General features: G+C 40.2%; 1 protein-coding gene across 3 annotated transcripts in view; it reads left to right on the top strand.

The window, feature by feature from the left end:
• The window catches only part of mbd5 (methyl-CpG binding domain protein 5), a 63636-nt gene extending 38992 nt beyond the window's left edge, over nt 1-24644 (top strand). The window contains exons 6-11 of one of the 3 annotated variants that reach the window (XM_088931267.1): nt 7285-7407; nt 13777-14000; nt 14213-15472; nt 17728-17840; nt 19565-19640; nt 21007-24644. In XM_088931267.1, the coding sequence (XP_088787393.1) occupies nt 7285-7407; nt 13777-14000; nt 14213-15472; nt 17728-17840; nt 19565-19640; nt 21007-21078 (1868 nt within the window). In that variant the 3' untranslated portion in view covers nt 21079-24644. Of the gene's footprint in view, nt 1-7284; nt 8359-13776; nt 14001-14212; nt 15473-17727; nt 17841-19564; nt 19641-21006 lie in introns of all 3 variants that reach the window. The other 2 variants (XM_088931266.1, XM_088931268.1) reach the window with 2 other exon arrangements.
• Nucleotides 24645-25130: the final 486 nt, after the last annotated feature.

The raw sequence follows: 25130 nt of genomic DNA, 5'->3' as shown, positions 1-25130 counted from the left end.
TTTCTCTCATGTAGAATAATATGAGAAACTGAAACACTGCTATTTACCCTGACCCATAATTCCATTTGTGAACGCTAACAACAAACATTTTTTTCTGGAGCTCTGCAAGTTCCATTTCTGCTATATAAATGAAGTTCATTGCATGTGTGGCATATCATTGCTGATAAAATTAGAAAAACATTTTACAGTTTTCCAGTGTTTTCAGTTACCGTGGTGTGTTTTTATGTGATGTGCACAAACAAATGCTTGACTGTAGAGGCAGTGGCAGGATCACAAGATGTTAAGGCATCGGGACGTTATCATACTAGAGTGGACTTCACTCTCTGCAAGACTCCAGCATGCCAGTAGAACGCCATTGCCTCCTCTCACTGGATAACTTGCAGAAGGAAGTAGCCTTTTGCTCTTCTTTAATACAATGTGATTTAGAAAGCAATCTTTAAACATTTTAATATAGAAATGTTTTTTAAGCAGTGGCTCTAGTGTGACTTTTTTTTTTAATCGTGAGATATTTAAGTGAATTCATGCTGGCCTGAAATATAATTATTTACTTCAAATCCACTCTACAGGAATACAACTGAACACAGAATATAGATACTTACGGTTTAACAAGGGCTGATGCATGCAGTTTGTTTTTGAATATTTAATAATGTGTTAAATATTTAACTAATTTATGGAAATAATTGTGTAAAGAAAAAGGAGCCTGCTGTCAGCTAAGCTTTCTTTGAAGTGACACTTGATATTCAAGACACTACAATCAATGGATGATGTCATAAACAGTTACAAATGACAGGTGGGACAGAATCTTCCAATAGTACCTTAAAGCTGCAGTGTGCAGTTGGAAATGCACGTTGTTTTCTGTTAATTTATGTTTTTATTAGTTTGACTTGATGCAGTTTCTTTTAACAAGTCAACAATTGAACTGTCTTGGAAGCAAAATTAAATTTCATTTTTCATATTTAATTAAATGTTTTAAACCCTTTCAGGCAACATGACAATGTGCGGCCGTTGGTATTAATTTTGGGGGATGTTCTTTGTCTTTCGGTCCAGGTATTTCAATGTCTTATAAAGGCTTGCAAGGTGTTCACCTAACAAAGTCAGCTAGGATATCAGTGTGAGCCATGTGGACACAAAAGTGATCTATGTGCTTCTAAACAAAATCAGAATGGGAATAGTAATGTTTCTAGGGGGAGGAGACCCTCTCCTTGGGACAGAAGGCATCATAGGCTCAGTCAGAAGGTACCTGACGTTGCAAAGACTGAGCTTAAGTCAGTGGACTCTTGAAGTAACCCATTGGGCTGTTATGTGTTATGGCATCTCATACCCCCAAGTCAAAACATTCACCTGCTCAAATTCCAAAATCACCCCTTGACAGCACTTCTCCACCAGGGACACAGGGAGGCTCTAGCATAAAACAGTCTGCCCTCACGTGACGTTTGAAACTTGCTGCAGGCAAGTGGGGCAGAAGTTGGTGTGATCTTCCCCTTAACGGAAGCTTGGCTTCAGTTCTCTGAGGGTGTCTGGTTAGAACAGCACAACAGTTTTCCACTCCTGTCTATACGAAAGCATGGATTCACGTTTCCACTGAGCTCTGTCCAACTTAAGGATGGATCAAATTCAGGATCAAAACTGACAGCGATGAGTTTTGAGGAGTGAACAAGTGGCAGGTTCTAGTGCTGACATTGTATGGATCAAAAATAAAATGCATGCCATTTCTTTCAGAAAATGATAACTGGAAGCAATTTCAGAAAAAAGGTGGTTTAGCGGACACAGAATGAGTTAATTATACTCTATATCTATGACAATATGAATATTAAGTTATTAACACTGCAATAGGGGATTTTATGAAGTCTGAAGATGAATATTGTGTTTTGTTTAATATTCTTTTGTAAATATTCCCAGTGAAATAGTATTCAGCACTTTAGAAATAATTAAAGCCTCCTTTTCCAAAGTCATTTTGCCTCTGCTGACTAGTCTTGACGTGAATGACTCATTCTGATGATTCTTAGAGCAGGAGTAGTGGGGCTTTCTCAGTGTAGACTCCTCTGTGCCACTTTTAGAAAGTAATAACTACAGCAGGACTTAGAAGAAACATCAAAGTTGTCTGTAAAACAACATAACCTTTCAATATTCATATTTCCACAGGACTATCAGGCTGAAGCACATTTGCTCAGCTGTTACAACATTTTCCAAATGGGAGGATTCTATTTTAATTCACTGTCACTGACAAAACCCAAGATGAGAGTGCAGCAGCACAGAGCATGTGTCTGACTGGGGTATCCGGTTCACTTCATTGCTATTGTTTTCCATGTGTATTTTTCGGTTTTGTTTCTTTTGGAAGTGTTTCTTATCATGGTATTGTACGATCAATCAGAGTTTTTTTTTAAATTAAAACCTATGCCCTTCACCAAATACTAGAATTCTGTGTGAATTATATTAAAAGGTATTCTGCTTGTATGAAGTCTTGAAGGACAAACCTGTCTAATTTTTGGATATCGTGTTATGTAGCTTGTTCATTTTTGTCATCTGATGTTTAGGTTACACGGTGACTCGATTCGTTTTCTGTCCTGTATGGTTGTTTTTGTTTTGTTTGAAGTTGTGTTGAATGCGTTTTTAGGTTATGTTTTATTGACAGATCAAGGATTTACTTTGTGAAATAGCACCTTCATTAAAATAAGCTACTGAAATAATTCTGACCGTAAGCCCCCAGTCATCAAAATCCTGAAATATTCTTGTGACATTTTCACAAGTAAAATCTTGCATAATAAATTTTACTTTTAAAGGTTAATGCTTCTTTAAATGGGTTTTCTCTTGCAATTAAAGTCGCTTAATAGGAGACAGCAGCCCAGTGATAGAAAAATCAATGTCAACGTTCTTATAAATTTTGGAGAAAAATCATAGAAAATGGCTTCTACATGGAAGCCCTTCATGCAGAGTGAGGCACACATATCATTTCTGATTTACAGTATGTGTTACAGTATTGAACTCTGGATCTGAGCTTGTCAGATGAAATGGACAAAGCCTCTTTTGATTTCATTACAATCTCCTTTTTTTGGAATTGCTTAAGTTGGAAGTATGGAAGTCAGTCAATGAGAAATTGTCAGTAATATCCCATGGCAAACAGTATTGATTTAAAAGCTCTACTGAAGGCCAGGTGTTCCTAGCAATGGATAAAGGGCCTTCATTCTGAAGCTTAGTCTAATTTCCCATAGTGATGTCCTTTCCTGCAATCTGTGTACTTTGCATGTTAATAGAGAATTCCACAGTTAATGACAGAACAACATTAAAAAAAGGGTTTTTGTTTCTCATAAAAGATTTAGCCTAGATAGACTTTAAAGATTTTCAGAGCATGTTTGTAGCTATAGTAACAACACTCTGTTGGTGCTGAATTAAGGATTCCCTGTGATATGGTTCTCATATCCATCTGCTAGTGTGACTTCTAGCCTGTGTACTTTCACCACAGGTGAAAGAAACAGCTTTGGGCACATTGTGGATGACTTTCACCTTGACCCTCTCCTTCTTGACTTTCTGCGCTTGGAAGTGTTAATGCCGCTGCAGTATTTTGAGTCCATGCCCCTAGCTTACTAATGCCAGCAAATGGGTGGTCCCCTGGAATCTAGTTTTCCTGTTATTCCTTCTATTTCTAAACCTATTATGGGGATTTTGTGGAAGTGCCGGGGATGAGATGTTTTAGTACAAATTTTGACAGTTATGACATCTATTATGGTACCCCAATGCCCTCTTACAACACTTATGGCTTTTACAATTTGAGACATAAAATAATATCACAGTCTGAAAGGGTGGAATACTGTAATCGTATTTTAATGCCCCCAGTACAAGTTTTTGGTCTACGTAGTTTCTGGAGCTTATTTGTGAACTACATTGGGGGTTTTATTTTGATGATCGTGCAATGCTTAAATGCAAAGTTCAATTACTTTCATATTTTTGATCCTCCTTAGTGTGAATTCAGAGCCTCGTTTGCCTATGTGCCACCAGGTGTGTATCTCTTTGAAACTACACAGCCTGGCACAGAGGTGCACATTTTGCATTTCACACTCATCTACACAGGCTGTGTTAGTTATTTCTGTAGTGACTCTTGCAACAAGCTGATTCCATTATAACAGCTGGTGTAGGACCACAGCACACGACCAAGTCTGACTCCTTCAAATGAAGAAAGCTAAAATAATGGCAATAACTGAATTCGGAATAGCTGAATGATAGGCCATAAACTTTTGATAACCAAACATTTGTACTTCTTAATAGAAAATTGCAGACAAATGAAAAGTACAGGTAGAAGAAGTAGTCATCCTTCTTTTTCCTTAGCCACCTGTTTTACACCTACTGTATCCAGAAAAGAACACAACAGGCAGAGAATAAAATTCATGACACTTATTTACCAGTGAAAGCGCTGACTGCATTGTCATTCTGTGCTACAGGATCTTCTCAGAGGTCTGCAGCTGCTGCTGCAGGTATAAGCCAGGGGACAGCTTTAGCAGGTGGAGTTGGGCGAATGTTGCCTCTCGCAAGCTGCAGCACACAACCAAAGGAGCATCCGGGATAAACTCTGGCTTCACCAAGCTCTTGCAGTAACGGATTTGGGAATGTCTGGGAACATTCATTCACAGATGCTGGATCAAACCACATGTTTCGACTAGCAAGATCTGTGTTCAGTAAATGTGATGGAAGTCTTTGATGCGAATAACCTAATCAAACGTGTGCTTGAAAACTCTTGGATCAGCCCATGATTCATTTATTCTCGCTAACTCACAGGTGGCAGCTGTGTTTCAGCGAGATGACCGTCCAAGTGGCTGGCTGCCAGGGGACAGCAGGTACCCACTGAAGCAGTGACTGTTCACACCTTTCTTTGACCCTAATATTCCCTCTAAGCAAAGGTGCCACTGTGACATCACTCTGTTCTCATAATGTGGCTGAGATCACATCTGATCAGCTAAAAAAAAGACAGATTCGGTAGTTTGAATGCCTTGACAGGGACTGCTTTCAAGGCTCTGGGGTTTAGCAATGTGCATTGTCGATAACTTTCTGTAAATTGTTCTCTCAATTTTTAACCTTCAGAGATCGGCTTGTTAGCCTTTAGAGGAGACACAAGTTTTGGTGAGCAGTGAAAGATGCTGAAATAAGTGCAGCTGACAAATGGGTATTATACATCTGACTGGCAGATGTTCATTATTTATTACAAAAATACTTTGCCCAACCCCATATACTCACGCTAAGCTAATCCTTAGACGCATGTAACTGTGTTCACTATTGGTAAGTGATTAATAACTGAAAACTGTAATCAAAGTAACAGTGTAGTAACTGTAGCAGGCGTAATAAATATCCATATTGCGTATGTGTTTTTTTACTTTCTGCATCAGATTACAATTACGCAACTAAATAATGTAATGTAAATGTAAGATGTAATATATTTTATTTGGTTTAAAAGACTATGGGATTTATTTATAATGCTTAAAACCGAATAAATATGGAAACTTAATGAGTTGTCATGCTCTAAGATACAGACTTGGAAGAAATAAAAGACAACTCTTATTGTCATAAGTAAAAGTTTAATTTTTAAATATATTCAATAAATGTATATAAGCAGATAGTACTCTTGGTGGAGACAGTGTTCAGAATCTGGGTCTTTTGAAATCTGTTCATGATGGGATACCTCAGTTTGTGTTAGTGTTTGTGATCATTTTATAGAATTAGGGTCTTAATTGTGTCAAAGGATCTTTGACACCTTTTTATCACATAGCCCAGTGAAAGGTCATGAGTTGTGAAACTCATAGTGCTCTGTCCTCATTAAGATGGAGGGCTCTAGTACACGTTGCTTCACCTATCCCAGCATGCCTGTCACATCAGCACAGAGCTGTCCACAACTTTGGGGTGGAGAGGTGATGTTTGTCTCGCAGACCAAGGAAAATCCTGACATTGTTACCAGTTTCATCCCCAAATGCAGTATTTTATTTAATCTTCACAGTGGGGTTTCCTCAGATCCTTGGATCAGAGTACACCCTACCTCTTTTTATGAACGTAATTCATTCCCAGAAACCCTTTCGTATAGTGAAAATTCATGATGAGAAAAACCTGTTTACATTATTGCTTATGGGGAAAAAATTACAATCGGTTCTGTACCCCAGAAAAACTTACCCCTACTTTTACTTTTTTCACCAAAAATGTTAAGAGAAGCAATAATAACTAACATTCATACTGTGGTTTGTGATTTTAATAATAAAAAACACTGCTTACCTAGTTAGACATCATTAATCATAAGTACTAAGTACAGTCATCCTAAGTACTGTACTTAAAGACTTCATTTGCTTTTTACGTTAATACACACTCACAATTTTCATTTTCTTAACACCTTTAAGATCCATGATAAAGTCTAAAATAATATTCTTACGAAAAGTAAGGGTGCACACGATAGCGAAGAACGCACAAAGCAAGACCCGGTGAACTGTATCACACCTGTCTCTTGTGCCGCTCTGTAGGCTCTGTGCCGTCTCTCGCCCACAGTCAGTGGAATGTGATGCGAAGTCTAAATATGAAACGAGTGCCATTACGTCTTCCTCTTCACTCTCTACATTTGGCAGAGGTTTTGAAGTTTTTCTTCATATCCGTTCTTTGTAGTTTTGAAGTTGGCTTTTGTTATTTTGAAATGCAGGTGACAATTCACATGCTTTGTCATATCGAATTTTCTTTAAAAGAACATGCGTAAAAAGAGGTGTGGATGTATATAGCGAACAGATTATTTTAATTATCTAACATTAGATGAGTTCAGTCCCACGCTGTTATCTGTATCTTACAATACAAGCAAGGTGGCAAAGGGCACAACACAAAATACTGGTATGGATGACACTTTAGTTTTAGTACTGTGGTGTTGTTTTTTTCTTTTATTCCTGGGTTAATTGTTGGACTTGTAGCTATCCACCAACGAAAACATAATAAGGCCTCAAGAAACTGTAAATGAAAGTAATATCTCTGCATTTGTGTTCACAGCATTAGGGTGGTTGTCACTAATGCAAATACTGTTGTTTCCTTTTTTTTCTCCTTAAATCTATTTTCTTCTTCACACCCTTAACTCTGTGCTTTTGGGAATGTCAGAGATTCATTACCTTTGCAGACCAGTCCTAGCGCTGCATCGCCGGGTGACGCGCGGTTCCCGTCCAGCTGTTGGTTACCTTTAGTCCTGAGCCTTAGCCAATTGGCCGCACTGCCTCCTGATGTTAGTAAAGAAGCATCTCAGGCAGAAATCTCCTAATCGGTCTTTATTTCTGTGTATTTCAGGAAGTTCAGGCCCATCATCTTCCATGGCAGTAGCCGGTGCCAATCAGCCTGCCATCACCAAGACCACCTCTGTAATGCAGGACGGAGTTATTGTCCGAACTTCGAGAGGCAATCCACTGCAAGGCCAGTTACCTATGGGGAGCGCTTTTCCCTTCATGGGACAGGAGCAGATGCTTCAGATCCCACAAAATAATCCAGGCAACCGCAGTCTTACAAATCCTTTAAACACAAGCCTCCTTGGTTCCTTGTCCATCCCTTTAGGCATGAACCAACAGCAGCAGCAGCAGCAGCAGCAACAGCAGCACCTCCTAAACCAGAATCTGCTAAACATGTTCCCGGCTCCGTCAGGAGACAGCAAGCCCGAGGTCAATCTCAATCCTCTGGGCATCTTAAACCCCAACCTTAATGCTGCTCTGGCTTTGCTCTCTTGTGATACGGACGGGCAGCCTCTGCCACCTGTCCAGCTCCTCGCAGCCATGCTGCAGAGTCAGGCTCAGGCTGCTTCCATGCTTCCATTGCCCCCTTTCAATCTGACCCTGCCTGGTTTGTCACAGCAGCAGCAGCAGCAGCAGCAGCAGCAGGATGACACTCCTTTACCTCCCATGACTTCAATGCCCGTTCTGCCAGACCATTTGCAGCATAACCACTTAGATGGCAACAGAGCAGAGGCTTGGCTCTCCCACCCTCTGATGAACTCCTTAGTGGGTCTTTCAGGCAGTGACACTGCTCCTAATCCTTTACTCCTCCCAGCTGTCACTGGGGCCTCGGGGCTAATGTCCTTGAATCCCCAGCTGTTGGGAAGCCTCCTGAACTCTGCAGTGGACAGTACTACTAATCATCCCGAGGTTCCCATAGCAACCTCCTCCCAGGCAACCACTACCACAACCACTACATCATCATCATCAGTGGCAGCCATGGCTGTCTCCTCACTGGGTGGGACAGCTGTAATGTCAATGGCAGAGACTCTGTTGAACCTTTCCAGCAACTCTGGGAACGCGACAGGACCCACCAAGCTCATCAGTGGTTCAGTGGTGCCACAGCTGCTGAACCCTCTGCTTGGCACAGGCCTGCTTAGTAAGATTGGATTTTAAAATACATTTTGCATGCTTTCCTCACAGAATAGTATGACAGTCTCTTTAGGAAAATGGTATGGAGTGCTTAGCTCTTTGTTTTTGTGTTGTTAGGTCTTCCTGTTACTCATAAAGACTAGTCTCTTTCCATCTAGTCACCTTCATTTTTGCTGTGCAGATATGCTCTGTTTGCTTGATAAAGTGTCAGACCCACTCACTGAAACTAATATAACAATTTCAAAACTTCATGGCAAGTTTCCACCAAAAAGAGAAAGCCTCATGTAAACAAAACGTGATCACTTCCTAGAGCGTGGTTTATAATTTGCGATGGGTAGGCGGTTATAAGTAATGGCTTAATTTGTCCATTAGAAGACTAATTGTTGTTGAGTTATAGCACTTATGTGTATCAATTAGGTGGTGTTCTTTTTAAACCACAAACCATACCTGCACTGTAATTTAGCACGCAGCAATAAAAATGTCTTTCTCGTTCATGTTTGTGCAGCAGATGTGTGGAAGTTATTGGATTAACATTAGTAGTTTGTGAAGCAGTGTCAGGACTCCATCTGAGCGGAGATTAAATTCAGCACTGTGTGCTTCTCGTCCATGGCGGTCTGAATAAGAATGCAGGTAAAGCATATGTCACAGATCTGTGGGAGGAGAAGGCACAGGCTTTTCATTGGCTTGTTTTTCAGATGAGGAGAGTTATAGAAGTGGAGTAGGTCAGCTTTGTCAGGGAGTGTAGTCTTGATATGCAGTTTGCTGGAATAATACAGTGGGATCATACATGGTTTATGTGGTTCCTTAATGAGAACTTGCCATAAAATATTATCTGTTGTGTTGGGATCAAAGAATTATTCATTGGACAGTTATTACTTGCTCTGTGACCAGTTTGCTGTTATGAACTTTTCTTGCTCCGTTTTTTCAGATTTCAAATTTCTGGAAAGATAGGATTAGCTGAATAATTTTCACACAATATTACAGTTAGAAAATATGTGCCTTAAAAGCTTTATTGCCCGTGTTAGCAATGAAAGCATGCCTCCTAGTTTGGCCCTGGAGGCATCATATCAGTGACGTGCACAAGGCCCAATAATATCGCCATTGAAGAGAGATTTGGTTCAATTTCTACTCTACATTACAGTTCATCCCTTCTCAACCAAAAATCCTACTAGGTGAGAAGTTTGGATCTATGTATTAAGCTGAAAGGAAATAGCCCGAATCTGTAGGTTTTTTTTATTGATTCAGTGATATTATTTTCCAAATATAACATGGGAAAGATTGCAAACAAGACACTTGTCATGAAAAATCTGTGGAGTAAGCACAAGGAGTAAGCAGGTTTTTGAAAATGTGTTTTTTAAAATCTGTCATTAATATGAGTTAGGCCAGATTTATAGATGAAATGCATTCAGTTAAAATTCCTTGAATTTTTAATTAATTGCAACTTTTAATACTGTACCTGTGCATATTTGTATTATTCTCCAAGCAAAGAAATTGATACTTGTTTCAAGTATCTCTTCAGACATGTACTGGGGGCCCTTAATGTTTCTATTGATTTCTTCTTATTACAGAGTCAGGGGTTATCTTTTATCTAAATAGAGCTATAATTGGTTGTGTTCAGTCTAATGTTATAGAAGATAAGCTATAGTAAATAATGCTGTCTTGCAAAGTGTGACATTGCTACCAGTCCTGCAAAGAAACCAGACATTGGTAACCTCCTAAATTTCCTGGTCTGCTTGAAGAATTGATTCATTTTCCAGGTGAATGCTACTGGAGTTAAATTGCTGCACTTTAGAAACTTAAATTTTTATTCATCGTAAATAACACAAACTTCCTTCTGCATTGTAGCAAGCCCCTCTTGCCTGCAACCTCTGTTCCTCTTGCTAGTTGATAGTTGAATATATTCATGTGCCGGTGGGTGCTGTCTTGTGCAGCGCCCCCTGTAAATCTAAACCCGGCTGTTGTCATTCTTTTTCTGGTCGCCGATTCAGCTGAGGTCAGTTCCAACCTGGGGCCCCTGCTCGGGGGAGTCTGCATGGTCTCCCATGTCCGTGGGTGTTCTCTGTATGCTCTGGTGTGCTCTCGCAGTCTAGGGCCTTGCTGTGATGAAGATGAAGGTTGTGCAGTGTGTGCAGTGTGTGCGGTGCGTGTCTGAGTGGGTGTGCGCGCTCTGCTCCCTGTGCCTGCTGGCTTGGGCTTCAGCTCATCGAGCTCCTCTCACAATAAAGCAGTAATTGAAAATGGATGGTGTTTGCTTTAGCATGTTCTTATTCACATTACAGATGAGGTTATTCTATTTTTTGTGGTCAGTTAATGCCGCCTAGATAATGAATTATTTAGAGCTCTACAAGTAATTCAGCTCAGTTTCAGTTTTCTGTTCTTCCAAGCAGTATTGGCTTTAAACATTTTTGTGATGATTTGTTAATTCATAGTCATCAATTATAGAATTGTTTCCACATGCAACCTTTATTTAAAATAAATATTCTTCCAATTTGAAAGTGTCAAAATATTCCTCTACCTGAGTAGTTAGTTTTGCTGTTTTAAGCTGTGGAAGAGCAAAATTGCATGTAATATTAAATTCTTATAGACTTTTGGTTATTCCTAAGTTGATATGGAGCGATCTTTAGATATGATCTCCCTTTTTTATTTTCTTTAGGAATTTTTATTATGTTTAATTTAGTTTTTTTTCCCTTATTTTAACTGTTTTAGTCACTTCAGTGCTGTCTGTCCCCAGATGTCTCACTTCATATTGATATTTACTTCCTTTAAGCATGCTGTAAATGCAGTGTCCTGGTAAAGTGTTCAACCCCTTACAATGACGTCCCAATATAAATGACTCTAAACAATGTATTGTACAGTATGTGAAATGAAAACTTTATTTCTCAAAAGTATTGGTCAGTACTTGCGGGAAGCCACTTTGACCGCAGTTACAGCAGTGAGATTTAGTCTCTACCAGCTTTGCACACATTGATGGTGCTGTTTTCAGCCTTTGTTCTTTGCAGCCTTGGCCAGGCTCTGTAAAGTTGGTTGGGGGTCTGATGGACTGCTTTTTTCCCAGTCTTGGTACAGAATTGAGATTGGACTGAAGTCAGACTGGGCCACTTCTTCGTTATGCTACTCCAGATTTAGATTTAACCTTGTGCTTTGGGTTATATTCCTGCTGAAGGGTGAATTTTCATCTGGATTTTAGGTCTTTAGCAGGTTGAAGCAGGTTTTCCTCTGAGATTTGCCTTTACTTTCTTTCCCTCAGTCTTGACAAGCTCCCCAGTCCCTGCTGATGAGAAGCAGCCCTGTGACGTGAGGCTGCCACCACGTGCTGAACAGTAGGGATGGTGTTGACCGAGTGATGCACTGGGTTGGGATACATGACACTTTGCATTTAAACCCCCCAAAATTTCCAGTAATATCTCCTCTTACTGCAAAACAAAAATTCTTTGTTGCAAACTCAGTGAGATTTTTTTTCAGTAATGGCTTCCTTCAGCTATCTGGAGGGACCAGGATATTTTTTGACTCATGGACATTTTCTCATATCTTATCCATTGAACTCTGTAACCCTGTCAGAGTCTCCATTGGCTTCACTGTGGCCCCTTGACCCTTCTCCTCCTTGCCCAGCTGCTCAGCTTAGAGGGACAGCCTGGTCTATGATACATCTCGCACTTCTTGATGATATATTGCTGCGTTTTCAAACCTTTCTCTCGATTGGCAACTTTATCCCCGAGTTTTTTTGTAAGCTCCGTGATCTTCATGATTGAATACTTGCATGAAATTCACAACCTGCCTGAGGGACCGTACGGAGTTAAGTGTTTATTCTGAAATAGGAACATGTGAACCACTATTAATGCCCTCGGACAGAGGCCATTCTGCTGATTGTATGACTGTAATTTTGTGCACCTAAACCAATTTACTGTATGTTTGCCTAAATTAAAGTTTGGTGAATACATATGCAATTAAAATATTTTAGGATTGGATTATTTTTTTGTTTTGACTGACATTGAACTTGGTTTACTCATAAGTGTTCAGTTTGACCATTGAATTTTTTTATTAAAAATATTTATAGATGTGTACATTGAATTTGAAAAGCGACAAAATGGGATGTCACTGGAAGGGGGTGAAAACTTGTGAATATTCCGTTACAGTGATTACACAGCTAGACTGATAGTTAAACATGTTCCAGTGTGTATTTTCTTGTTACTGCAACTGCGATCATACAAAGTATTCCATACTTGTAAACTCCATGTTCAGGAAAATACTTTCCATGCTGACAGTGCTTTATACAACAAGTTAAAGATCTTAAAGGACATATTAAAGCCAGCCATCCAAGATCATTTTGTAAGCAGACACCAGTGCCTCTTCCAGGGTGGGTGTGATGGGTGTATCAAAGCCTTGGGGCAGTCAGCCCCCAGCTCTGGGAAGTGGGAATTTAGGAATCCTCCTGTTTTTGGGCTGGTTGGTCCAGTCTCTTTGTGTGACTCTAGGCAGAGTGCCCCTGTAAAACAGCTCGGTATTGGAATGCTACCTCTGTGTTTTCTGCAGCACACTCCTAAAAACATGCCAGCAAGGTTTTCTGCTATGTCAGCTCGTAAATAAGTACCAAGTAGATTCTAATGTAATCATCAGACAGGTGTACATTTTGTAGGTGGGAATGCTCGTCTTTTAAGGTTTTACGTTTTCTTCCACTAATTAGATGAGAAATTTGAAACGTGTGTTTTTGATGGTTCCTTTGTAGGAATAAGCAATGTATTACAGTACATGGAGATATTCCTTTTTCGGATTTGCCCATCTATAAATACCAACACTGCCTCACAGACCTTGGTAATTTAGTAACGTACTGATGTATGTTTTAAACTAAACATATCAAGTGCTTCTACTGCTCCTTTTTGAGTAAATTATTTAAATTCTAGTTGCTGGAAAACAATTTACATTCCTACCTAAATGCCTTTTTAAGTGTATTTTATATAGGGGAATATAATAAATAAATAAAAATGAATCTTAATGACATCACATTTCTAAAAAGAAATGCAGAACCGTTCATAATCACCCTGTACTAAATTAAACATATACAGATTTACAGGAAATGGTACTACAGTCTTATACAACAGAACATCAGAATACGAGATGTTTCAATCTTAACATTTTCCTTATGTTTGTAAAGTTGTGTGACTAAGGGTGTAGAATTCTATATACAGCTAAAAGATTTTAAGCATCTGTTTGCCATAAGTCTTAGCCAAGTATGTTTGAAGCAAAAACAGTCTGTTTGACCCTTTTTCTGGATTTAGGAATGTTTGGATTGATGTAGTGCAGGTATAGGTTTCATATTTATTTTGCATGAAAAATTATTTTAGGAAAAGCCAGAGCTGCTTCTTTAATAACTAGCTCCGAGAAGCAGGTGATCAGCCTTTTCATCGTCTGGTTGCTCTATGTCTCGTAGGCGATGGCTCAGCGCTGGCCAGCAGTCTGGGTGACCCGCAGCTGGGCGGCCTGCAGTCGCTGATGGCCAACAACCAGATGTTTCACCAGAGCCAACAGCAGCTGCTGCAGGGCATGCAGGGCGGTCAAAGGGGGGTGGGGCTGCCGGGGCAGCACGCCTTCCCTGACAGCGCCTTTCCTGAGAACACCTCCAGCCCCATGGCCTGCCTCTTTCAAAGCTTCCAGGTGCGTGAAGCGAAGTGACAGGACCCCGGGGTCACTGACAGTGTCGTCCCAGTTAAACAGCCGGCGTTGATTTTGCCTGCTTGTTTCTCTCACTTTCGTGCTACTGTCAGTTTTCCCGCCTGCCAGACGCCAGCTTGTTCTGTTGGGGTTTTTTTTTCCCCTGCGGAGCAGCGGGCCCTGCCTTTTTTAACGTTTGCTTTCACTCTCGTCAGGTGAGCTTGCCGGAAGAACTTGCGGCTCCCAGCAAGCAGATGAGCGCCCAGCCGGGGGCGCTGCCGCTGCCCGAGAGCTCCGGCATGGCGGTGCTCCCTCGGTTCCGCGACGGGCCCTGCGACCTCCAGCACCAGGGTGTGGAGCAGGCGGCCGAGCAGGCTGCCCGGGAGAACCTCTGCGGTCCCGGTCCCGGTCCCGGCAGAGACCCCTCTGTGGATGCCATTTACAAAGCAGTGGTGGACGCCGCTAGCAAGGGCATGCAGGTTGTCATCACCACGACCGTGAGCAGCACCACCCAGATGAGCCCCATTCCTGCTCTGAGTGCCATGAGTGCCTTTACTGCCTCCATCGGGGACCCCGTCAACCTCTCCCATGCGGTCAATGCAGTAATCCATGGCAGGCGGCCCTCGGGTCAGGAAGCCGAACACCGGGCCAGAAACACCAGGGGACCGAGGGTGCGGAAGAACTCGGAACAGGGCAAAAGTACACCCGAGGGTGCGGAGGCTCACGATTACTTCAGATCCCCCGGTCGCAGCACCCCCAGGAAGCAGTGGGAGGTGGACTCTGCCCCTGGCGTGGAGGGCAACCCGTGGAAGTGTGAGGAGTTTGTGGAGTGCCCCGCCCACGTCCACAGCAGCCCTTGCACAGAGCGGCCTAACAGCATCGCCACCATGCTGCCTCTGGCTGTGGAGCAGCAGCAGCAGCAGCAGCTGCAGCCGCCGCCACCGCCCCGTCACCACCACACAGTATTAATGCCAAACGAGAAGAGGTTTCTGGAGGAGAACTTCAAGGTCAACAACTGTAAGAGGACTATGGTCACTTTCAAGGACAGGCTAGAGCAAACTGTGGAGAGGTGTGCGCACATCAATGGCAACCAGCCTCAGACGGGCAGGGGCTACGGCGTTCTTCTGAGCACTCCCAAGCAGGACCATGCCGCTGAAGATCAGTCTCCCAGCTCCTCCACCAGCTTGGAAGGGTCTCTGGTCAAAGACTACATCCATTACAATGGAGACTTCAGTGCAGAGAGCATTAATGGGTGTGCGCCGAGCCCATCAGACACTAAAAGCATTAGCAGCGAGGAGGACTTGAGAAACCCAGACTCTCCTTCATCTAACGAGTTAATTCATTACAGGCCAAGGACGTTTAACGTAGGCGACTTGGTCTGGGGCCAGATCAAGGGTTTTCCTTCGTGGCCAGGAAAACTTGTGAGTGAAGAAGAGGTGCACAACTCCGCTGTCCAGAACAGCGAGCAGGGCAAGGTGCGTATGTCTGCGAGGACACGGTCCAGTAGAGACCTTTTCAATAGATGGAGCAGCCGAAGCGCGAGCACCTTTTTGTGATGTTTGAAGACGAGCAGGAATAAAATTCCCATGTTATGTAACGAAAGGGGGGAAAATAGAATTTCATTTTTTTTAAATAGATCACTCTTTTGCAAGTACTATATACATCATGTGATTGCATTTTATAGAACATGAACAGGTTAGACGGCCCTCCTCTCATCTGAAAGCCTCATCTCTAAAGTAAAACCTCTTGTGTTTTAAACATTGAACTACTCTCTTCCCACTAATCATTCGGCACACTGGCATTTTCGCAATTAATGTGTGTGCTGTTGTAATCACCCTTTTTTTCCCCACCAGTTTTCCCCACTCGTGATATTTATAAAGTAGGTTTTTCTTCACACAGCCACATATGAATATTACTTTTGCTTTCTTTCCTCCCAGAGGCAAGTTGTTTTAGAGGCTTTTATGTGAGCAGCTCAGTGACTCCAAAGGAAAGAAGTCGAAGGCACACCCCTGGGGGTCATTGTTCCAAAGCAACACACAGGAAGTGCGCCTTGCACTGTTCCAAAGCATGATCACAGGCCCGCAGCTCTTTCCTTACGTGCCAAAACAGTAATAAGCAAAAACTAATAACAGTTTTAAAAAATAGGATAATTAAATGTGTTGTGGGCGCAGTTTAAGTACTACGTCAGTGCTGACAATGGACAAACCTCTGCAAAGATATCGTCTCTTCAGTCGTTGCGTGTGTCTGTTCTTTTCATCTGTGGGCATCTGAAACGCCTGGCGCTGGACCCGTCTCCCCTTTACACTCGTGCAATACCCTACTCCCTGCTCGCTTAGGACCAGCATCCAGCTCATTCCCGTACAGCGCTTTGAGAAACCCGAGAGGCATTATATCCAGGATTTCTCAGGATAGCTAGCTGCCTCTGTAGAAACTATTTTGCTTAATTTTCAAACAGGGACCACTCCATTTCCGAGACTGACACGGTGGAATTAGCGCTGACGGCATGACTCCATAAGCCTTTTGAAATATCCACGGATCTCTGCAAAACAGTGATTCATATCCTCTGCATTTCTGTCCTAGGTCTTCGTTGTCATGACCGAAGTTCAGCCTATGACTTGCATCTTAGTTAAGATGTCAGACAGCGCTTGGCATTGATTTGATTTCTTTTCAACTCTTCTCTTACAAACTTTAGTTTTTCCGCCTGCCTCCAGTGTGGATTTCTCCTTACTCTTAGAGAAGACGATTAATTGCTCCTTTTGAACCCTTTGATGTCTTTGTTGTAGTTCAGAGTGAACACTTAAATACGACATTGACTGTGGGATCTCGCTTGCCTCTGTGTAGCCTTGTCATGAGTCATACATACATTTAAAGGCATGTTGCTCATTTCATGACTATGATTGCATCTTATTCCAGTCTCATTAGAATTACAGCTAGGTGTCACAAGGGGGCAGTTTTCATAATTAATTTTTTACTCTAGATACTATACTTATTAGATAAAAGCCCAGGTCATTTATGAACCTCAATATGTGAGTGGAGAAATCCATGTTTTTTTCTTTAGTGCAGCAACCACACCACCCCAGTGTTATCTGTACTAATCCCAGGAGCTACTCTGTGTGGCGCAAAGGCTTTGAAAAAGCTGTGTTTTAATTCTTGTCCCATTGTATGCAATTCATACTGCACCTTCTGTTAATTAAGGAGCTGCTGTCTGTTGTAAGCAAATTATGCTTTATTAACCTTAAATCATGATTATGGAGTATGCAATGAGGACCTCACTTTGGTTGTGTGAGTCATTTTGTAATCTCATCTTGTGCTGCTGTCCTGTAAACTGGAACCCTAGATAGATTCTTTCAAATTACTGCTTGTTTATTGCTACTTTGATCATTTTAGCTCAACAATAGACTTTTAATTACAGTTTGAATATTTACTATATACTATATAAATGAATCAAGATACAGACATATGCGATGGAGTTTAAATCATACGTTGCAAGTTCAACTGTCATGTAGTGCATTAATGAGGCTTTATGTGGGACATTTATGTACAGACCCTGGCATTTTAGCCTCAAAACGGTGAAATAAAGAGCCATTAGAGCCTTCAATCATAAAAGATAAGCACATTAATGTGTGTTAGGTATGTACATAAAAGTGCTGGGCTGAGTATGATACACAAGGTGTTGGTCATTAATATGTTTAAAAAGAAAAATAGTGAAGTACATGTTTAATAATTGCAGGTCTGGGTAATGTGGTTTGGTGTTCATACCTTCACTCAGGTGGAGCCCGAGAAGCTGAAGACACTAACTGAAGATCTAGAAGCCTTCAACCGAGCTAGGAAGAGAAATCGAAAGTAAGTCTCCTGACTGTACAGGTGAACACATACATGTTGCCCACCGTCAGATGTACACCGTGCATCTGAAGCAAACTTTTCTTTCTCATCAGTGATTACCTCTTCCACGTGTATTCAACATACTGTTTTTAACAGCTGGTAGGCAAGGCATTCATGGTGAATTAATTAGTTGATGATGCAGGATGCCAATGCCCATATCTACATCTATGTGTACTTCTAATTGTGGAATGCTAATACTGATCCCCTCACTCAGAGTCGTCCACCCTTACAATGTGCCTGTTGTACTTTGTATTATCTTGTCCACACAGTGATGCTGGATGAACTTTGTTCCAAAGAGTTTCCTTGGGAGTGCTTGATGACATTTATGCTATGTTGGTGTCACAGGGCTGAGAAAGGGACATATAGTTGTCATTCTTAATTTATGGAACAAGTAATAGGTTTATTCCATGCTGAAAAAAAGAAGAAAGAGAACACAACATTTCGGCCGTGGAGCCTTCTTCAGGTGGAGCCTTGGAGACACCTGAAGACACCTGAAGAAGGCTCCACGGCCAAAACGTTGTGTTCTCTTTCTTCTTTTTTTCAGCATGGAATAAACCTATTACTTGTTCCTTTGCAGCCTACGCATGCTGACGCAGCTACCCACCTGAATTCTTAATTTATTTTCTTTATAATATTATATGAACTGTTTGATAGCTGGGAACTTGGTGTTAATTAAAATTAATACAGGAATATTGCAGATCGCCAACACATTTTGGCAACATGGACTTGTTAAGTTAACAGTGTAGCAGGTGTGACCACAATATTGCATGGTATTTGGATTTACTGTCATTTCTGAAATAATTATTCCGTTTCAGCTAGGAACCGTATGTAATACAGCATACATTGTAGGCCATATTTTCCATAAAAATACTATGCAGTCTGGAGTGTGAAATTAATCTCACAAGCTTATTTAAAAGCTTATTTCAATAAGTGCATTCATTTCATTTGCAGGAATAAACGTGGGTACTGTATGTGATATTGGACAGTTATGGTTATGAACCATGTGAGTGTCAGGTTTAAATTTAGTTTTGTAAAGAAGCGCTACTTCCTCCAGGATTTTGTGACATTTCCAGACAGTTAAAGAATGGGGAAGTTTTTGTTTTTCCCTTTCCTATGAATTTACACACTGGCACTCAGTACAGAACTGTTGGATAGCTGATCACTATGACCAGGAAGCCTCAGACCACCTGTTCCTACTCCTGTGAAATCTGCCCTAGCCAGAGGTGTTATCCCAGCAGAGTCTAGACATGTTCTGCAGTACCTTATTTTAAAGAATAAAAAAGGCTCCCATTCATTGTTCCCAAAACTGTCCCAGAAAGCTGTGCAGAATATGTGCTTTCCTTACACTTCCCCATTTCAAGGGGAATGATGGGACAGTTCAGAGCATGCTTAACTAGATGTGGATGTTTACACAGTAAAGTCTGTCAGATTTCCACTGGACCAGCAGCAATGGAAAGATTTTTCATTTGAAATTAAAAGAACAGTAGATCATATGTACAACAGCACATATACATTTTGTGAAATACATTTTTCCAAATAAAAAATAATTGTGCTTAGGCAGATAACCACAGATCGCTTAATAGGCATAGAGCATATTCAGTTTTATTTGAAAAGAAAAGTTGTTAGTGTCTATGTGGAAAGTTCTGTTTCATACATTGAGTTTGTTAATATTTGTTTTCTCTTAGAAGTGGAAAGTTGAATAATCATTTAGAAGCTGCTATTCATGAGGCTATGAGTGAGCTGGACAAAATGTCAGGCAGTGTGAGTATCAATTTTTATCTTTTTCCCATTTTTCTGATTTCTGGTGTAATTATTATTTAGAGTTTGTGTATTCATGTGTTAAATAGACAGCTAAAAGACTCACATTTTAAGTGTGTTAAAATTCTGAAATGAAAATGTATCATGCTTTCCTGTAGATGCCTCCCCAGGTAGACAGGTGAAGCTGTCTTCCTTTAGTCTGTTGTTGGTACACTTGCTTCTTCTGCTCTGCTGCTGGCCCTCTGTGTCAGAGTCACATTGACACTGAGGAGCTAAACAGGACTTAATATTCGGAAATGAAGCAAACTCCTGTTTTCTGTCCTCGCCCACTGGCTGAGCTGCAGTGTGACAGGCGCGTTGATCAAAGACACTGCTCTGTTTCTGTTGGGAGGCTGATGTTGAAATATTACGTAAAAACCGCAACAAACTCGCCCTCTGCTGCTGCTTCATGTGCACTGATTTCACTTTTAAAAAATTTGTGTTTTGAAAATGTAACAGAATTTCAGGGACTAAAATATATATGGAGATTGTGAATAAAAAAGCAGTTTATCAAAAGACTTGTGATTCTCTGGGTTACCTGACGGTAGTTAATGCAAGCGCTGACCTAGCAGTCCTGAAATGATCCAAGAAGCCAATGCCGAATTTTTCATGCTAAGGAGCCACATGTTGTACAATGTAACTGCTTTAAATTGCAAATCATGCAGTGGCTTAACAGTTTTCAAATTTGGTTATGCCAGTATGTGAAATGTGCTCAATCTAGTTGATAAACAGCTTACAAGTCATATTAGTTTTATAGGAGATACCCCCTGACACACTGAAGAATTTATGCATCTCAATAAAACACAATATTAAATCTGCACTACTAAATGGCAAATCTGTACTGGACAATAAAACATATTTTACTTTCACAAGAACTTTTGTGCTTACAACAGCCAAATAATACACATGTACTCAGTGTGATATTTATCACATAGCACGCAGTGATGACTTTATTTATGAAAGCTTCAGTGGTCCTTTTACTGTAGAAAAAGTTTTTCATGTGTGTGTACATAGATGCCATCTAAAAACCTGCTGAAACTGAAACCAGCCTGGATGTATTGAATAACAATGTCAAAACAGATTGTACCAGTGGATTATTCTGTTTTCTTGTTCAGATTGCTTAACAGCAGTGTATGTCCTAGGCTTTGTTCCGTGTTATTTCCAGTGGGAATGGTAAATTATACAATGTTTTCTCAGCTGTCCTTATTTATAGTTATTAAAGTGTGATACCTCCTGCATCAGTTAAATCTTTGCTTGGTTTTTGTGGCATTGCTGTGACAATACTCTGTATTGTACTGAGTGTTTTTATACTCTGCTTCTGATTACATAGGTTCACCAGATGCCACCAAGAGAGAGACAGGTCAAACCACCGAAACCCAAGAGGAGAAAGATTTCTAGATAACATTGAATGTGTCCATCGCCAGTCCAGTACCTGTGAATGGAACTGTGTAGCTACAGAGTCTTAACTGTTAACAGCCCCAAGGTGCTACAGTCAAACCCTGGTACAGTATTTTTTGACACCAAGACAAGAGGGACAGTGAAGATGCTGGAATAACTATTCAGAAAACTGTATGGTCATGGTTACAATTTGTCTACAGCTTGCTGAAGAACTATTTTTTTCTAGAATACTAAAAAGAAAAAAATCCTGCATACAAGAAAATAGACAGTCCAAATATTTCTGATACATTTTCAATATGTATATAGATAATGCAGAATTTCATGGTGATATTCTGAGAAAAAATGTAAATAATGTACAATATCGTCATGTACAAGCGTACTTAATGCACACTTGATCTTTTATTGTACAAAACAAAAGAAGTGTACAAAATTCTTTGGTTTTTATTCAGTACACAGTCAAGATGACTACCAGTGTAAACAGGATAAATAAAAAGATATACAGCCTAAAGCTTTTATATGATTATGTTTAAAAAGCTGTTTTTGTATTAAACAGCAGAGGAAAAGGCATGATTATGTAATCCCTTGATTATGACAGACACTTGACACCTGTAAGTGTTTGTTAATGTCTGAATCGAATGAACTTTACCAGCTGAGTGTGCTTCTGGGCTTTCTCTGAGCAGGTCCTTACAATACTCAGAGGAGCACAGCATAGGACCGAGTGACTTTTGTCACAGTATGATGATGGGTACGTGTTTTTACACCAGACAAGGAGTATGTGAAACTTTTTTGGTAGCTTCATTGAGAATAGCTGACATTCAGACAGATTGAGGTGTTAAAATGGATTCTTAATAATGTTTAAAACTCACATTGCAGGATATGCGCTTAACAAGACGAAAGCCATGACATGAAAGGAGCCTGAGAGGTCCATTTTAAGTTATTGTTTTCAACTGTTGTTTTTTTTTTTACTTCAAAATTAAATGTATTTATTTTCTTGAATATTTTTGATACAGCAAATTTTGACTTGGACATTTACAGCAGGTGTGAAAACGTCAGGTTTATCAGCTTTGGGAAAATATTAGGTGATGTTTTGATCCTTACAACTAAACTGACTTGCAGTTTCATTTTCGTGGCACTTGTGACTTTCACTCTGCACTCCGTTTTCATGTCATTTCTCAGATTTTGTTTCAGTGCTACCATCGATAGTGTTGATAGTCTTTTACTTTGCTGTATGTTTCCCTTGATATCTACCACTGGAGTTCAATATACACTGCAAAAAAAAGTTATACCTCCAAAGGAAAAGCATTAAGTATTTTAATGTTTATCAGATCTTAAGTATTAGATGCAATGTATTATTATTATTATTATTATTATTTTATTATTATTATTATTCAACAGCGACAAGTGTTTCTTATCCATGTGTGGAGTACAAGGATGACAATAACAAGACAGCTCTTTTTACTATAAGGTTGTAACTGATAAACTGTAACACTTATAAGCTTATATTTCAAAGGAATGCAAAATGCAGGTCAGTTTCTCTAACTTTTAAAACTAGCTCAGAAATACCCAAATAAGCAAGAAAGTATGTGTGATCTCAGCCTTATTTCAAATGAACAAATACTACAGTGGCCAAAGCTGTACTGGTTACTTTTAAATGTAGGGGCCTTAATTTTGTTGTTGTAAATTATTAAATGTATTCCATATTTATTTGTAGCTATATGATTATTATAGTTGGCAATAATACTAATAAGAGTTATAAACTCTGAAAGGCCTTAGAGTTTGACTTTTTGCTTTAACCACAGGTGCAGCCTATATATGGAGTATTATTAATTTGTTAACAAATATAAATGTATAATTTTCTTTAATTGTTGTGCTTCTTGTGGACTGTACGGTACCTGCATCCTTTTACGGCACTGCTAATTTACAAGTCTGGATGTACAGGCTGTTGTGAAGCAACAGATTTCTATAAAGAGACTAGTTCATTTTATAAAGTGCTGATATTTCTTTCCCTCTGAAGGCCCTGATTCATTATTACAGGACAGTACAGATTCCTATTAGCAGACATGACTGGAAGGATTGACAACCCAGAGCCTGCATGTTTACGGCAGAGCCGATACTGACTTTCTCAAGCACGTGAGAGGAAAAAACAAGAATGGATATCCTGTTAGGGCCTTCATATACTCCAAAGGGAGAGCAGAGTCAGGCCTGGATGCTGCATTAAAGAAACACTCATTCTGCATAAAACTGGAAAGACTCTGTCAAAACAAGTATCCTGCTTTTAAACAAGGGAAAGACAGTGTAGATCTGTGCAAGGCCTTTCCAGCTCCTGCCCAGGGTAATGCAGGGTTCCTTTTCAACCTGTGAAAAGCAGTGATGAGGAAAGCTCGTGAGCAGAATTCTAACTTCATTTATAACTCGGAAAAGATGCTCAGATTTGCTATATTGCATAATTAGAATGACCATCCTCAATACACTACACCCTTTTCAGTAATGGACACACTTGTGTTACAATGACAAACAGTATGCTTTATATTTACGATATTTTTAGGAACTTCTATAATTCAAGACATTGTAATTGGATTATCGAAGACTCAGATGACTAATATAACATGAAAAAACAATTACGCCATTGCAGTTCAATGTCTTCAGAACCTGATCAGAGGCTTCAGGAATGTGTTTCTCTGTTTTCACTCAGTCTTCTTGTACCTTTGTGGCCCTGAGGCAGGCATACAGTTGTTTTCTTTTTTCAGCCATTCTAAAACCCACAGTTCCCCGTTTTGTATATTTTGTCACTTTTCCTGCGCTTGACAAAGAGATTAACAAGATTCAGATCTGTTCAGATGGATCAGTCAGTGCACAGCTGGGGTGCCTTTCACTAAGTCACTGCTTGGGTGTTCTGCCATATCAATATCCAGAGCTGATGCTCAGAAAACATGTGACCAAGGCCTAAAAGCAGATACTTCAGTTTTGTTGGTAAAGTTCATTCTGCCCTTTGTGCAATGACATGGTGACCAATCACAGTCCCATGTACAAGCCCCTTGGGAAATATCTGTGTAGATCAGTTTCACATCATTTTTTGTCACAAGTTGATATGTTTTTATGTTTATAATGGTTAATGTTGTCCATTGTTTTATACCAACCTGTTTTTCCTAAAGTGTTATGTCTGCTCCAATGTGTTTTATTCATTGCAGGTGAGTGTGTGTTTGTGTGCGTTTATATTTGGTTTTTTTCCTTTGCTTTTTCTGTCCTGAACCTTATTTGGTCAGATCAACCCTTTTGTTGTCGTCCATTTTTCAGCATGTAACTCATGTTTCTATTTTCTTACCAGTGTATACTTTACAATAGTAGGCTATGTAAAGTATTTTTGTGCACTTGATTTCGTTGGTTGCTGATAGCATTGGCGTGGGTGCTAGGATTAGTTAAATTCATTTTTTTTGTTTTATAGAGTTTTATGGTTTCATGTAAGCAACAGTTCAATGTAAATATTGTGAACATTACAGGTCATGCAGCGATGTAACATTTTAATAATGTTGCACCTACTTTACAATTAAAAACTGGTCACTCATACTTGAATTTTTTTCCTCTTGAGGCATTTTGCTTCTTGTTTCGCGTTATACATGTCAGCTGAATAAGAACTGTACATTACTCTGTCTCTCCTCACTTTTGCATCCCTGGAATTCTGGAATTCTACCCAGTTCAGTAGAACAGCCCTAAAAACTAAAGGTCAAAGTAAATGTTACATAAAGTTTCACAAAATACCTTGCTGTGTTACCATACTTTTGAAGTGTTCCCCCCAAAAAATTCCATATTGCATTTAGTTGCAATAAAAATCCCAACATATTGAATATATTAAAATGTCTTATCTGATTGGTAAAAATGAAAATTGCCAAGTCGGCAATCAAGATCTTGCCGCCTTTTGGGGGGAAAGAGACTGTTTTCAGGTAAGTAGTTCCTGTGGGGTCAAAACAATTTCCTGCTGCTCACTGGCTTATCCTTAAACCACCACAGAAGATGCACCCTCCCCCCCCCCCATGCGCAGGTGGATTGGGGATTGCAGGC

This window comes from Atractosteus spatula, chromosome 13 (genome assembly GCF_055471065.1).
Source record: "Atractosteus spatula isolate fAtrSpa1 chromosome 13, fAtrSpa1.hap1, whole genome shotgun sequence".
NCBI classification, from domain to species: domain Eukaryota; kingdom Metazoa; phylum Chordata; class Actinopteri; order Semionotiformes; family Lepisosteidae; genus Atractosteus; species Atractosteus spatula.
Note: the sequence above shows the minus strand (reverse complement) of the source record. Positions and strands in the feature narration are given on the sequence as shown.